Here is a 12,990-nt window from a genome sequence, read left to right as displayed (position 1 = left end):
CTATCTCGGGAGATACCCCTCCACTACCATTCATAGATGTTGAGTGAAATCTGTACCCCCTTCCCCCGGGTGCAGTATCTTTGTTCCTCCTGATTAGAAAACACACCGTGGTCTTATTCCCACTAATTATTGGTCCCGTATTATTGGCCCATCCCCAATGTTGTTTTGTTTTCTTGTTACGTTAGTTTATGCCCGTTATTTAAGTCTACTGTTGCTCCATCCGTTACCATCAGTGTTTTTGATTCTTTATCACAACTAATGTTGCCCGAGTCCATGTAATACAGGCCTTGCCATCCCTCAGCCTGTTGTCCCTGATATGAAGCTGCATTACCCCACATTGTTCCCATGAGCACCAGAGTCCTGCAAAAGAACAATATTTCCCGGTCGTCACCGGTTAGTTAGTGACCATGCTTTTTTAACTGGGTCCAATGTTTCCACTTGCTGATACCACTTATAACTACTCAAGTGCACGTGTCCCTTACCATCCTCACCATCACCTGATTTGTCCCTTTGGGGTATTTGGACCTTCTGTTCCTTAGTGTCGTTCTCGAAGTCCTTGATTACTTGCTGATCTCTAGCCTGCGCTTTTAAGTCATGTAACTGCTTACATAGTTCCATCACAAACCTCCGTATCCTGTCTTTATAAGGTCCTACGTCCTCGCTTCCTGTAACCAGGAATTCTGGCAGTCTCATTAGTTCAAAGGATATCAGTCCTGTCATCCGACTAGGGCTTGCCCTGAGCTTCATCAGTACTCGGGGTAACCTGTCTATCCATCCTTTTCCAGTCTTTTCGATTGCCTCAGCTGGGGCCGCTTTTAAGGTCCTATTCATTTGTTCCCCCAATCTGGAAGATTCTGGATGATATGGGATATTTTTGCCTGATCCCTAGTAAAGCGCAGGCCTGTTTCATTATCTTCCCTGTGAAATGTGTACCTTGATCTGAGTCCAGCTGTAGTGGCATTCCCCATCAGAGTTTTTCTTCTGCTAGGATCCTGGCCACGGTTTCTGATGAACAATTTCTCGTGGCGAAAGCTTCTACCCACTTTGTAAACTAGTCTATTATAACTAGGCAGTATGTCTTCCCCTTGTTGCTGGGTTACGGTCCAGTAAAATCGATCTGCAAGTTTTCCCAGGGTCCATTTGGTTGGTGCTGATGTCCCACTCTGACCTTACTTTCCCCCCTGGGTTGTAATTTGAGCATGTCACGCACCTTCTGCAGTGGTTCGCTATATCTCGACCCATTCTCTTCCACCACCAGCATCTGGACATCGAGCTTATCATGTTGGTTCTAGCTGTATGTGTAAAGTCCTGTCCCCTCAGTACAGATTCACATGAGGCATGTAGTGAAGTCAAGGTCACTCTGGACCTGCACCTTTATTTCACAGCTCTGGAATGCTGCAGTTGCCTGAGACCTGTCCTTATATACCTGTCTCTTGCAAGTGCACCCCTGGTGGTAAGGTAAGGTATGCTGGTGGTTACAGGTCATATCTTATCACAGCCATGGATAGCATGTTTGGATACAGTTATATATAATAATGTAAGATACATGACATCACCCTCCCCCAAGGTCTTATTGTCTTTATAGGTTCAGTCTCTCAGGTGGTCTACGCTCTCGTGTGGAGTGTCTGAGTTGTTTGCCTTGGTGTCGGTTTTTCTGTGGGTGTGGTTGCTGGTATCTCGCCTGGGCTGTCTGTTTCGATTGGTGTGATTGTTGTTGACTCGCCTGGGCTGTCTGTTGGGATTGCCCTTTCCTCAGGTTGATCCCTCTGTCTGTCCACCAGGGGTGGTGCGAGTTCCACATTGTAGTCTGCCTCTGGTTCCGTAGTATTGTTGATAAATCTGCTTTTGACTTGGTCTACATGCCTCCGGCATGTTTTGCAATTGTCCATTTGTACTACTAGTAGCCTGTTTCCTTCCTTGCCCGTTACTGTCCCTGCAAGCCATTTGGGACCCTGCCATAGTTTAGGACAAACACTTTGTCCCCTATCTCATTTCATCTCCCCTCGAATTTCTGTCATGGTACTCAGTCAGCTTACGGCGCTTTGCCTCAACGATTTCGTGCATGTCTGGGAGGATTAATGAGAGCCTTGTTTTTAAAGTCCTTTTCATCAACAGTTGCATGGGGGGGATCCCAGTCAATGAGTGCGGACGAGATCTGTATGCCAGCAGCAGTCGCGACAGGCGACGCTGCAGTGTGGGACCTTGGATTTTAAGCATGCCTTGTTTAATGATTTGCACTGCTCTCTCCGCTTGGCCATTGGAGGCCGGCTTGAAAGGTGCCGTCTTGGAATTCTGCGCTGGTGAAGCACGGACCATTGTTACTGACCAATATGTCAGGGATTCCGTGCGTTGCAAACATGGTTGCGAGGCTCTCCACAGTGGTGGAGGTTGTGCTCGAGTTTAAAATGGTGCATTCGATCAACTTTGAAAATGCATCTACAACTACGAGGAACATTTTGCCCATGAATGGGCCCGCATAGTCGATGTGCACCCGCGACCACGGTTTGGTAGGCCAGGGCCAGGGGCTCAGTGAAGCCTCCCTCGGGGCATTGCTGAGTTGGGCACAAATGGTGCACTTTCGGACGCAGATCTCCAAGTCCGCGTCAATACCAGGCCACCAGACGTGGAATCTGGCTATGGCCTTCATGAGAATGATCCCCGGGTGCTCGCGGTGGAGCTCCCGGACAAATGCCTCTCTGCCTCGCAGAGGCATGACTACTCGGCTGCCCCACATCAGGCAGTCTGCTTGTAGTGATAGCTCACGCATGCACCTGTGAAAGGGTTTTAATTCCTCGGGGCAGGCAGCGCGAGCCTCTGCCCAGTCACCGGTTAGGACACATCTTTTTACTAAGGATAACGTGGGGTCGCTGGCCGTCCAGGCTCTGATTTTGCAAGCCGTCATGGGCAAACCTGTGGACTCAAAGGCATTGATTGCCATGACTATCTCACAGTCCTGTTCGTCAGACCCTTCCGTGGTCGCCAGGGGTAGCCTGCTGAGCGCATCGGCACAGTTGTCTGTGCCTGGTCTGTGCCTTATGGTATAGTCGTAGGACGCCAGCATGAGTGCCCACCGTTGAATTCGCACCGAGGCGTTGGCGTTTATTGCCTTGCTCTCGGATAGGAGGGATGTGAGGGGCTTGTGGTCGGTTTCTTACGCGAACTTGGCTCCGAAAATGTATTGGTGTGTCTTTTTGACACCGTACATGCATGCAAGCGCCTCCTTCTCTACCATTCCGTACCCGTGCTCCGCCCGCGAAAGTGACCTGGAGGCATAAGCTATGGGTTGTAATTTGCCCGCACTATTGACATGTTGTAAAACGCACCCGACCCCATACGCTGACGCATCGCATGTGAGAACTAGCTTTTTACCTTGATCAAAGAACGCCAAAACACTGTTGGAACACAGAAGGTTGCGTGCCTTATTGAAGGCGTGTTCCTTGGCGTCCCCCCAAAACCAATCGCACCCCTTTCTGAGTAGCACGTTGAGAGGCTCCAGCAGCGTGCTTAAGTTCTGCATAAAGTTCCCAAAGTAATTGAGTAGCCCGAGAAAGGCGCGCAGTTCTGAGACATTCCGGGGCCTGGGTGCCAGGCGAATTGCTTCTGTTTTGGACTCTGTTGGGCAGATTCCATCAGCTGCAATCCTTCTGCCCAAAAATTCAACCTCGGGTGCGAGAAACAGGCACTTGGATTTCTTGACTTGTAGGCCGACCCGATCCAACTGCTTTAGTACTTCCTCCAAATTACGGAGGTGGGAGTCGGTGTCCCTGCCCGTGATAAGTATGTCGTTTTGAAATACAACCGTCCCCGCGATGGACTTGAGCAGACTCTCCATGTTGCGCTGGAATATGGCAGCTGCCGACCTGATGCCGAATGGGCATCGATTGTACATGAAAAGGCCTCGATGTGTGTTGATGGTGGTGAGGAGCTTGGATTCCTCGGTCAATTCTTGCGTCATATACGCAGATGTGAGATCTCGTTTTGAGAAAAGTTTACCTCCAGCCAATTGGCAAATAAGTCCTCCGCTCTGGGCAGCGGGTACTGGTCCTGTAGGGAGACTTTGTTTATGGTAGGTTTGTAGTCCCCACAGATTTGTACAGATCCTTCAGGCTTCATGACTGGGACGATGGGACTTGCCCAGTCACTAAATTCCACAGGTGATATAATGCCTTCCTGCAGAAGCCTGTCGAGTTCGTGTTCAATCTTTTCCCTCATCACAAAGGGTACAGCTCTATCCTTGTGATGGACCGGTCTAGCATCCTGTGTGATGTAGATTTTGACTTTGGCCCCTTTGAAAGTGCCCACACCTGGCTGAAAGAGATGTTCAAATCGCTTTATAACTGTTGAGCAGGAGTTCCGTTCCTCTAATGACATGGCATGGATATCATCCCATTTCCAGTTGAGTTTTGCCAGCCAGCTTCTCCCCAGCAGTGCTGGGGGGTCTCCGGGGACAATCCACAAGGGAAGTCGGTTCACTGTCCCTTTGTGTGTGACAGAGAGCATGGCGCTGCCGAGGACTGGTACGATTTCTTTGGTATAGGTCCTTAGTTTGGTGTCGACCCTTGTGAGTTTTGGTCTGTCTCTTTTATGCGGCCACAGTTGTTCAAATTGTTGAGCGCCCATGAGAGATTGACTCGCTCCCGTATCTAGCTCCATGTTGACAGGTATCCTGTTGAGTGGGACCCTCATCATTATAGGAGGCATCCTGTTGTAGGAGCAGTGGCCATTGATCGTGGTGACCCGCTGTACATCGGTGTCCCGGGTACTGTCCCCACCGTCTTCTGGTCCGCTTTCCGACCCATCCGATTCGTATACCAGCTGAGCTGCCGTTTTTTTGCACATGCGGGCCAAATGCCCTGTATATTCACAGTTCCTGCAAGCAGCCTGCTGAAATTGACATCCCCTTGATGAGTGCCCACCCCCACACCTCCAGCACAGACCTGTTCCATTGTTCAAAGTGTTCCCAAAGAATGAGCTGCGTCTGGCTGATCTCTCTTGAGCTTCTCTCAGTTTGTATTTGATTGCTGCCGTTCCTGTGGCCCTTGATGGCTTCTGGCGCCACTGCCTGCTGTCGAGAGCCTGTTCTCCCGGTTTTGTCTGTGTGTGGGGGTAGCAGCTTGTTTAGTGCTGTGAACTTCTTGTTCCGATATTTCGTTAGTTGTCGTACCTGCATTGTAAATCAACCTCGTTTCTTTTTCCCCTACCAAGAATGTCTGTGCAACCAGTGCTGCTGCCTCTAAGGTCAGGTTCTTGGTCTCTATGAGCTTTCGGAATATGCCTGCGTGGCTTATTCCTTCAATGAAAAAGTCTCTCAGCATTTCTCTCCTCAGTTCATCGGAGAACTCACATAAACTAGCCAACCTCCGAAGTTCCGCCACAAAGTCGGGTATGCTCTGGCCCACACAGCGTCTGTAGTTCTAGAACCTGTGCCATGTGTAGGCTGCTCGCTGGCTTCAGGTGGTCTCTTACCAGTGTGCTCAATTCTTCAAATGACTTGCTTGCTGGTTTCTCGGGTCCCAGCAGATCCTTCATTAAAGCGTATGTTTTCGAGCCACAGCTGGTCAAGAGATGGGCTCTTCTCTTGTCTGCCTTATCACCGCCTAACCAGTCTTTGGTTACAAAGCTTTGCTGGAGCCTTTCTATAAAGTCCTCCCAATTGTCTCCGGCATTGTATTTTTCATCTGATCCGTTGTTCGCCATTCTGTGGATTCTGTAATCCCGTAACCCGTCACCACTGTAAAGTCCTATCCCCTCAGTACAGATTCACACGAGGCATGTAGTGAAGTCAAGGTCACTCTGGACCTGCACCTTTATTTCACAGCTCTGGAATGCTGCACTTGCCTGAGACCTGTCCTTATATACCTGTCTCTTGCAAGTGCACCCCTGGTGGTAAGGTAAGGTATGCTGGTGGTTACAGGTCATATCTTATTACAGTCATGCATAACATGTTAGGATACAGTTATATATAATAATGTAAGATACATGACAGTATGGACATACCCGTGGTATAAATTTAGCAGGCTCCCCTGGATGCATTCTGGGGCCACCGCATTCCCATCTTTCCTCCATATCCCATCGGTCCCTTGTTGGGCCCCTCTCTCCTTCCACCCCTCCTTTTCCTGTGGAGTGGCTTCTCCCTGTACCTTAAGCACATTTACTTCCTCAAGCCCGATGCTCTGACCTGGGCTTCCCCAGCCAGTGTACCTGTCTCCGCCACCCGCTTGGCTGCCTCGTCTACCCATGCATTTCCCTGTTGATGTTGATTATTGCACATTCTTGGGGTAGGAGGGAAGCTTCTACTCATCATGCACTACTCCAAAAGCATACCGACTCTCTGTATAGATGTTTACTCTTTTTCCCTTAGCCATCCTCAGAGCCTTGATGAGAACCACCAATTCATGCACTTGAGCTGATAAGCCCCCTTCTAGCCGTCCTTCCCTTCTAACCTGTCTGCTGCTATCTACCACAGCCCATCCCGTCTGTGGTGTCCCGTTGATATAGCGCCGAGACCCATCTACATATAGATCCATATTTGCTTCCTCAAGCCTGACTACTTCCCTTGTCTTCTCTTGTCGGGCTATACTGCTGCTCCTTTCCCTGTGTAATGATCCATTCTGCAGGGTTGTTACAGTTGTCTTTTATTGTTACCGTCTCGTTGGGGGGTAAGAGCATTGCTTCCCACCTAACCCTTCGCGCATTGGATACCGGTTTTAGTCTTTCTGTGTTAAGCAATTCTACTAAGGTATGCTGGGTATGTGTCCTGACATTACTATGCCATTGGCCTATGCCTGTCCTCATGTAATGATTTTTACTGTGGTGGGTATAGATGAGGAAAGGCCTATTCTGGTCAAGTAATCCCAGGGATGGAGCACTTGTGAGAGCTTGTTTTTTCTGCAGTAGTTGAATAGCCCTAGTACCTACCTGACCCCTTTCACGGTTCCTGGCCTGGGCATTGATCGGATTGCTTCCTTTTTGTCTTCAGGCATCAGTCTCTTTGTGATATTATGTATCCTAGATATGTTACTTCATTCCTTCCTACCTACACCTTCCTAGGATTTATTTTTAATCCTGCGCTCTGTCGCGCTCCTAGCACTGTAGTTAAAGCTAGTACGTGTTGTTGTTCTGTACTGGAGACAATAAGGATATCATCCACATACTAAAAAAAGGGTGATCCCTTCTTTGCTTGTTGGGGGCCTCGCCTTCCTGCGCCTCCTCCCTGATTGCAGCTAAAACATATCAGGGGAGCTGCACGGTGAGGGGGTGTCTCCTCCCCCTTCATCTCTGCTGCTATTTTTGCTATCTTCTCCCTTTGTTCTAATTTTAACTCCGCTCCATGTTCTGCCCATTTCAAAGTTTTATCCTGCACTCTAAATCCCAACAATTATCTTTTGATGGGCTTCTCTTAGCCTGTCTTTAAGCATCCCGTGCTTGAGGAATTTTTGCATTTTTTGCTACAGCTGTGCACTGCACTATCCGTCGAGTCCTAGCTTTTATCTCTTCCAGCTTATTTATCTCAGCTTCTAACTCTTGAATTTGTTTTGTTTGAGTATCTATTCTTATTCTGACTATCCCATCATTTCCTCTGTCTGTCAGGTGAGTCTTCATAGTGTCCAGTATAAAACAGCTGTCAATGGAAAGGCTTAACTCCTTTACAGGTTTGTAAGAAGGCCTGACGTCATTACGTGACTTCGCATAATTTTTAAACCTTTCCCGATATCAGAATTTTTTCCAAGTCTTTGCGCCTTCAAAACTTGCTTAGGAATGAGAAATCCGTTAAAACAGCAGAAATCATTAGTTAAGCTGTCATTAGCTTTAAATAAAACATTCTCATTGGAAAAGACAGCATTTGAGATTGAACTCCAATTGTTTCTAAGCTTCCAATTTAAATACTTGCCAAAGGTTTTTTTTAAATTGATATTCCGTATAACGACCACGGAATCAAATAAACAAAACCTTATGTTCAACCGGCTTTATTTCGAGCAAACGCAAGAGAAGGTTCAATCGTGGAACCTTCAAAATACAAAAGGTTTCAAGTATAATTTATTCAGGTTTTGGAGAGGAGCTACCTCCCTACAAAATTATCGATGGGTCTATTGCTATCAGCGGAGTTACATTGATTTGTCATCTCTTATCAGACTGGCTCTGAGAGCTACATGCAATTGCCCATCTCCCATCATATGTTAATTGTGTTGTTCCGTGATTTGCACTTTGCCATAGTCTATATGACGCCTGAAGTAACTGTTCCAAAATACTGGCTTTCTTATCTCTTCCTCAGAGACTTCTAATCAAAATTGTAACTGCTGACTTCTGCTATTTCGTTATGTGTTACTAAGGTTAAGGATGAACTACCCATATAGTTTTAATGATTTAACCATACAATTTGAATTTGTTATAAGTGTGCTATATCTACATAAGTAGGTGTTACATACAATAGGCAACTATAATCCATACCATCACCGATTCCTCAGACCCTCCTAATACTGATCAGTTCACCACCTTCAGCATTGTGTTGTGACCACCTATCTGTCTGCTCTTTGCCTGCTACAACTCTATCCCTTACAGAGGCCATGAGGGATTTGTAAACAAGGAGTGATGGGTGAGCAAGACTTGGTACAAGTTAGGACATGGGCTGCCGAGTTTTGGATGACCTCAAGTTTATGTAGGGTAGAAAGTGGGAGGCCAACCAGGAGTGTGTTGGAGTATTCAAGTCAAGAGGTAACAAAGGCATGGATGAGGGTTTCAGCAGCAGATGAGCTGAGGCAGGGGCGGAGACGGGCGATGTTACGGAGGTGGAAATAGGCGGTTTTAGAATGAAAATAAATCAACAGAATCAGAGCAATACAGTACTTTTATCAATATATTAAACCATTTTTGGAAACCAAAATAACAAAACATTTCAGGATGCTTAAGAGTCCTTTTTTCAGAATTCTTTATCTGGATCTTGAGAAACATTACATGGGCAGTGGGCTCCAGATTTCACCTTGCTGCTCATCTTTAAGTGAAGTAAAATGATGGTCCTTGCTGTATTTATCCGAGACTGAGAGGCCTCTGAATAAAGAACTGCCAATCAAGACAGATCAAAGTCATAATGATCTTCACAATCTTTGCTAATAAGCATCAGTGCCCAGTGCCTATATATCCAAGAACTACTGATAAAATGTACATCTGACTGGCGTATTTGCAATGGTCCATCTATTGTAGGTAATAACTACATCTGTATTCTTTGATTTTTGTCCGATTGGAATCTATAAATTAGATAAACATTGTCTTAAGGAGGGTCTATAGATTGCCAACTTATGGTTTGAAAGGTTCTGGGATATTCAAAGTTTTAGAGCCAACAAATAATTTACATTGCAATTTCAGCTCAGACAGGATTATGTTTGCTGTACCCATCTCTGTGTAATTTAGTTAACAGAGACCTGTTTAAATTTGCCATACTTGGGTTTGCTAAAAATTAAGCCTAAAAATAGAAATACGTTATAACTTGACACAGGATGGAGGCTGCATCCAGCACCTTAATATCATTAGAATTAACTCATTTGCCAGGAATGATTCTCACAGAGTTGCTTGGAGGTCATGAAATGTGCTATATAAATGCAAGTCTTTCTTTTTTCTTGATCTATTCACTGTGGATGCCTGGAAGATTCTTTTGGCATAAATGTTGAGCATAGTGGTCATGTCTCCTGTCATTGGCAGTGCATTGTATATGGTAATGGCCACAAGTGAGTCAGGTTCTGGTCTGTGCTCCTGGACCACTCAGTCTTCATCTGCCCGCTACAATGCAAGATATGCAGTGATGTTTACTAGATCCCATGTTCTAAGGCAGAAGTCTCAGTACTGTTCACTTCTGCCATTGCTATGGTGATGCTTCAAAATCTTTATTGAACAAGAACCATCTCCTCCTGGCCTTCAACAGCACCACCCTGTCCCCTACCGCCAACATCTTGGGGGTCAACAGTGGCCAGCTGCTTAACTGGATCAGTCATATCAACATCCTGGTTACAAGAACAGGGCAGAGGCTGGGTACTGTGTGATGAGCAGCTCATTTCCAGACTCCTCAAAGCCTCTCCACCATATGCAAGGCTCAAATCAGGAGTGCGATGGAATATTCGACTCCTCCACCACTGATGCACTGTGGTTTTTATTTCGGAAATGTACTACTTTGCCCTGAAATAGTTGTCAATGACAACCTTGGCTTGCGAGTCTTTGCCATAATCCTTGACAACAGCACAGCTGCAGCCTACAACCTTGCGAGGTTTCCCTTCACGGTCTATCGTGCACAGGCCTACCCACTCACCGAGTTTCTTGTTGTCAGCAACCTTAATCGGTTTGCTCTGATGCTCAACACAGAGCGCCTCAACCAACTTAACATACTGTGCCTCATCACAGTTGCCTGCCAGGACACATAAGCGGGCTTATCATTTGTCCAGCACCTTGACAGCTTCTCGGAGACCACAACACAAGCCATCGTGGATGTATACCGTTTTCAACACTTCCTGAAGTGCAGTGTTAACATCCAATGACACCTTGTGCGGTTATGCATTCCTCGGCCATCGTGCTGCTTATCTGCTCCGAAGGTGACGCTTCCTTGCGAATCCCTGCTCAAAATGCAGCAGTTACTAAGTATAGGATGTACTGCAGCAACACAGCAAGGTGACTTTGACACCACAGAGCAGCACTGTCGTGGGAACACTACTAAGTTCCCCTCTAAATCACCCACCAACCTGATTTGGACCAATTATCGGTTGCATCATGGACGGATCGGTATCCTGGAATTTCCTGCTTAACACTGGCGTGGAAATACCATCAGTGCAAGGACTGCGGAGGTTCAAGAAGGAGAAGGTCCACCTCACCTTCTCAGGGGAACTAGGGATGGACAATAAATGTGGCCTTGCCAGTGTTGCTCACATCCCAAGAACAAATTTATATAAAAAATTATCTGCAGTGCTATAATTCAAAGTAAGTTTTTCATGTCTGGCCTTTTAGAAGGCCTTGATACAATGCTAAATAAGTTTTTTTGTTACTTCAGCATTATTTTCTTGCTATTTTGTAGTTGGCTGAATCTTCAAAGCAGTCCAATAATGTTTTATCATTTCTTGCTATTATTGCAGCAGTTTTTACTCAAGCCTGCTTTCTGGCTACAATTTGTGAGTGGAGGAAAATATGGGCCACTGCTTCTCATTCACAACTTTTCTTCCTCCTTTCTCACTATTACAGGAACTAGCTGTCCCCAAGTACCCAAGTGGCAGAGAGGCTGAAAGTTAAACCAATTTCACCTGCCCTCGTTGCGACTTCCCGAAATTTCCAGCACATCACTCTGCAACTTTCCGAAACTTCCAGCACATCACTCTGCCGGAATCAACTGCTGCTCCAAGAGGTGAAAAGTCGATGTGCTAACCCGATGAACAGACAAATTCCTAAGTGCCCCACGGATATGAAAGTGCTTCTATAATCTGACACCCAGCAGAGAACACTGTTTTTACTGAGTACATCTTGGGAAATTGTGAGTGTGCAGCCTGTGATGTTCCATCCATTATATAGTCATGAGCTGTACCTGCTGGGAGTTGCTGGTTCATGGAATTCATGGAATTCCCCAATCAACTGCAAATTATTTCTCAATTAACCTTCAGTAACATGGTCACAATTTTCAATCCTTCTTTAGCAGCCAGCGTCTGGAACACAGGAACAGCAGGAGCCTATTCAACCCCTAGAGGCTATTCCACCATTCAATTAGATCATGGCTGATCCATTTACCTATCCTGGTTCCAAATCCCGTCATAGCCTTACCTAACAAAAATCTATCAATCGCAGTTATGACATTTTCAATTCACCCCCAGCCTCAACAACTTTTTGGGGGAGAAGTTTCCAGATTTCCACTACCTTTTTGAATGAAGAAGTGCTTCCTGACATCATCCCTGATTGGCTTAGCTCTAATTTTAAGATTGTGTCCCCTAGTTCTGGACTCTCCCACCAAAGGACATCGTTTTTCTCGATTGACCCAATCAAATCCTTCAATCATGTTAAACGCCTGAATTAGATCACCTCTGAATCTTCTAAACATAGGGGAACAGTCTATGTAAGCTGTCTGCAGGGACAACAATTGTTGGCCACAAAATTGATCAAAAATTAGTCATGTTCGTTGAGACCACAGTTCAAATCCAGTTCAGATTAATGGGATGAATTTGCCCTCAATCTGCAGTTTGTAAGGGTTCTATGTCAACTGAGTTTAGGCAGCTTCAGTACAGTTGTTAGTGGGCATGGGCTCACAGCAAACAAAGGCCTCTAATTTGAGTCTTGCAGGAACACTGGGATCCAGTTACCCATTAAACCATGTAGGAAATATTAATGAAAAGACACCAGACAAATCCTTAACCCCTTCACCTTAATTCTTCTTCAAAGAGCAGTCTGAATATTTAGCGTCCTAATCCAGGGAAGTACAATAGTGCCTGAATTTTAGCTTGCCAAACTCTCTTAAATACCTAAGTCAACAGCAAACAAACATGCAAATTAACAAAAAAAGTTTAAAGAAGCCTTAACAAATCAAATTAAAATTTGGTTGCCGGAGGTGTTGATGCACTCCAGTCCCTCCTCTGCCAACCTCTCGCAGAAGGCTGCGAGCATACCGGTGGACACTGCGTGCTCCATCTCCAGGGACTGCCCACTGCCTGGAACTGTTAATGGCCACCTTGGCCAGGCCCAGGAGCAGTCCCACGAGGAGGCCCTCTGGCCTGCCCATTCCCCTCCACAAAGGATACCCAAAGATCAGGGGCGTGGGACTGAAGTGCAGCCAGAAATCAAGGAGCAGCCCTTTCAAATAGTGAAAGAGGGGCTGCAGCCTCACACTCCCTACATAAACATGGAACACGGACTCCTCAAGGTCGCAGAAAATGCAGGCGGCCTGGGAATCCGTGAACCGACTTTAAAACTTTTTGCACGGGACTGCCCCATGCAACACCCTCCAGGCCAAGTCCCCAATAGATAAAGGGTGGACTC

The 12,990-nt window shown here is 46.3% G+C and overlaps 1 protein-coding gene and 1 pseudogene across 1 annotated transcript in view; both read right to left on the bottom strand.

Annotated features, from left to right (window-relative positions):
• The window catches only part of ankmy1 (ankyrin repeat and MYND domain containing 1), a 179,279-nt gene extending 172,296 nt beyond the window's left edge, over positions 1-6,983 (bottom strand). Inside the window, exons 1-2 of the mRNA XM_070884029.1 lie at positions 6,919-6,983; positions 181-360 (exon numbers count right to left, since the gene is read on the bottom strand). Coding sequence (XP_070740130.1) covers positions 181-360; positions 6,919-6,983 — 245 coding nt within the window. The remainder of the gene's footprint in view (positions 1-180; positions 361-6,918) is intronic.
• A 3,170-nt stretch (positions 6,984-10,153) lies between these two features.
• LOC139265257 (small ribosomal subunit protein eS12 pseudogene) lies at positions 10,154-10,551 on the bottom strand (annotated as a pseudogene).
• Between the last annotated feature and the right edge of the window lie 2,439 nt (positions 10,552-12,990).

Source organism: Pristiophorus japonicus, chromosome 6 (assembly GCF_044704955.1).
Source record: "Pristiophorus japonicus isolate sPriJap1 chromosome 6, sPriJap1.hap1, whole genome shotgun sequence".
Taxonomy (NCBI): Eukaryota; Metazoa; Chordata; class Chondrichthyes; family Pristiophoridae; genus Pristiophorus; species Pristiophorus japonicus.
The sequence above is the reverse complement of the archived record's forward strand: the minus strand, read 5'-3'. Positions and strand labels throughout refer to the sequence as shown.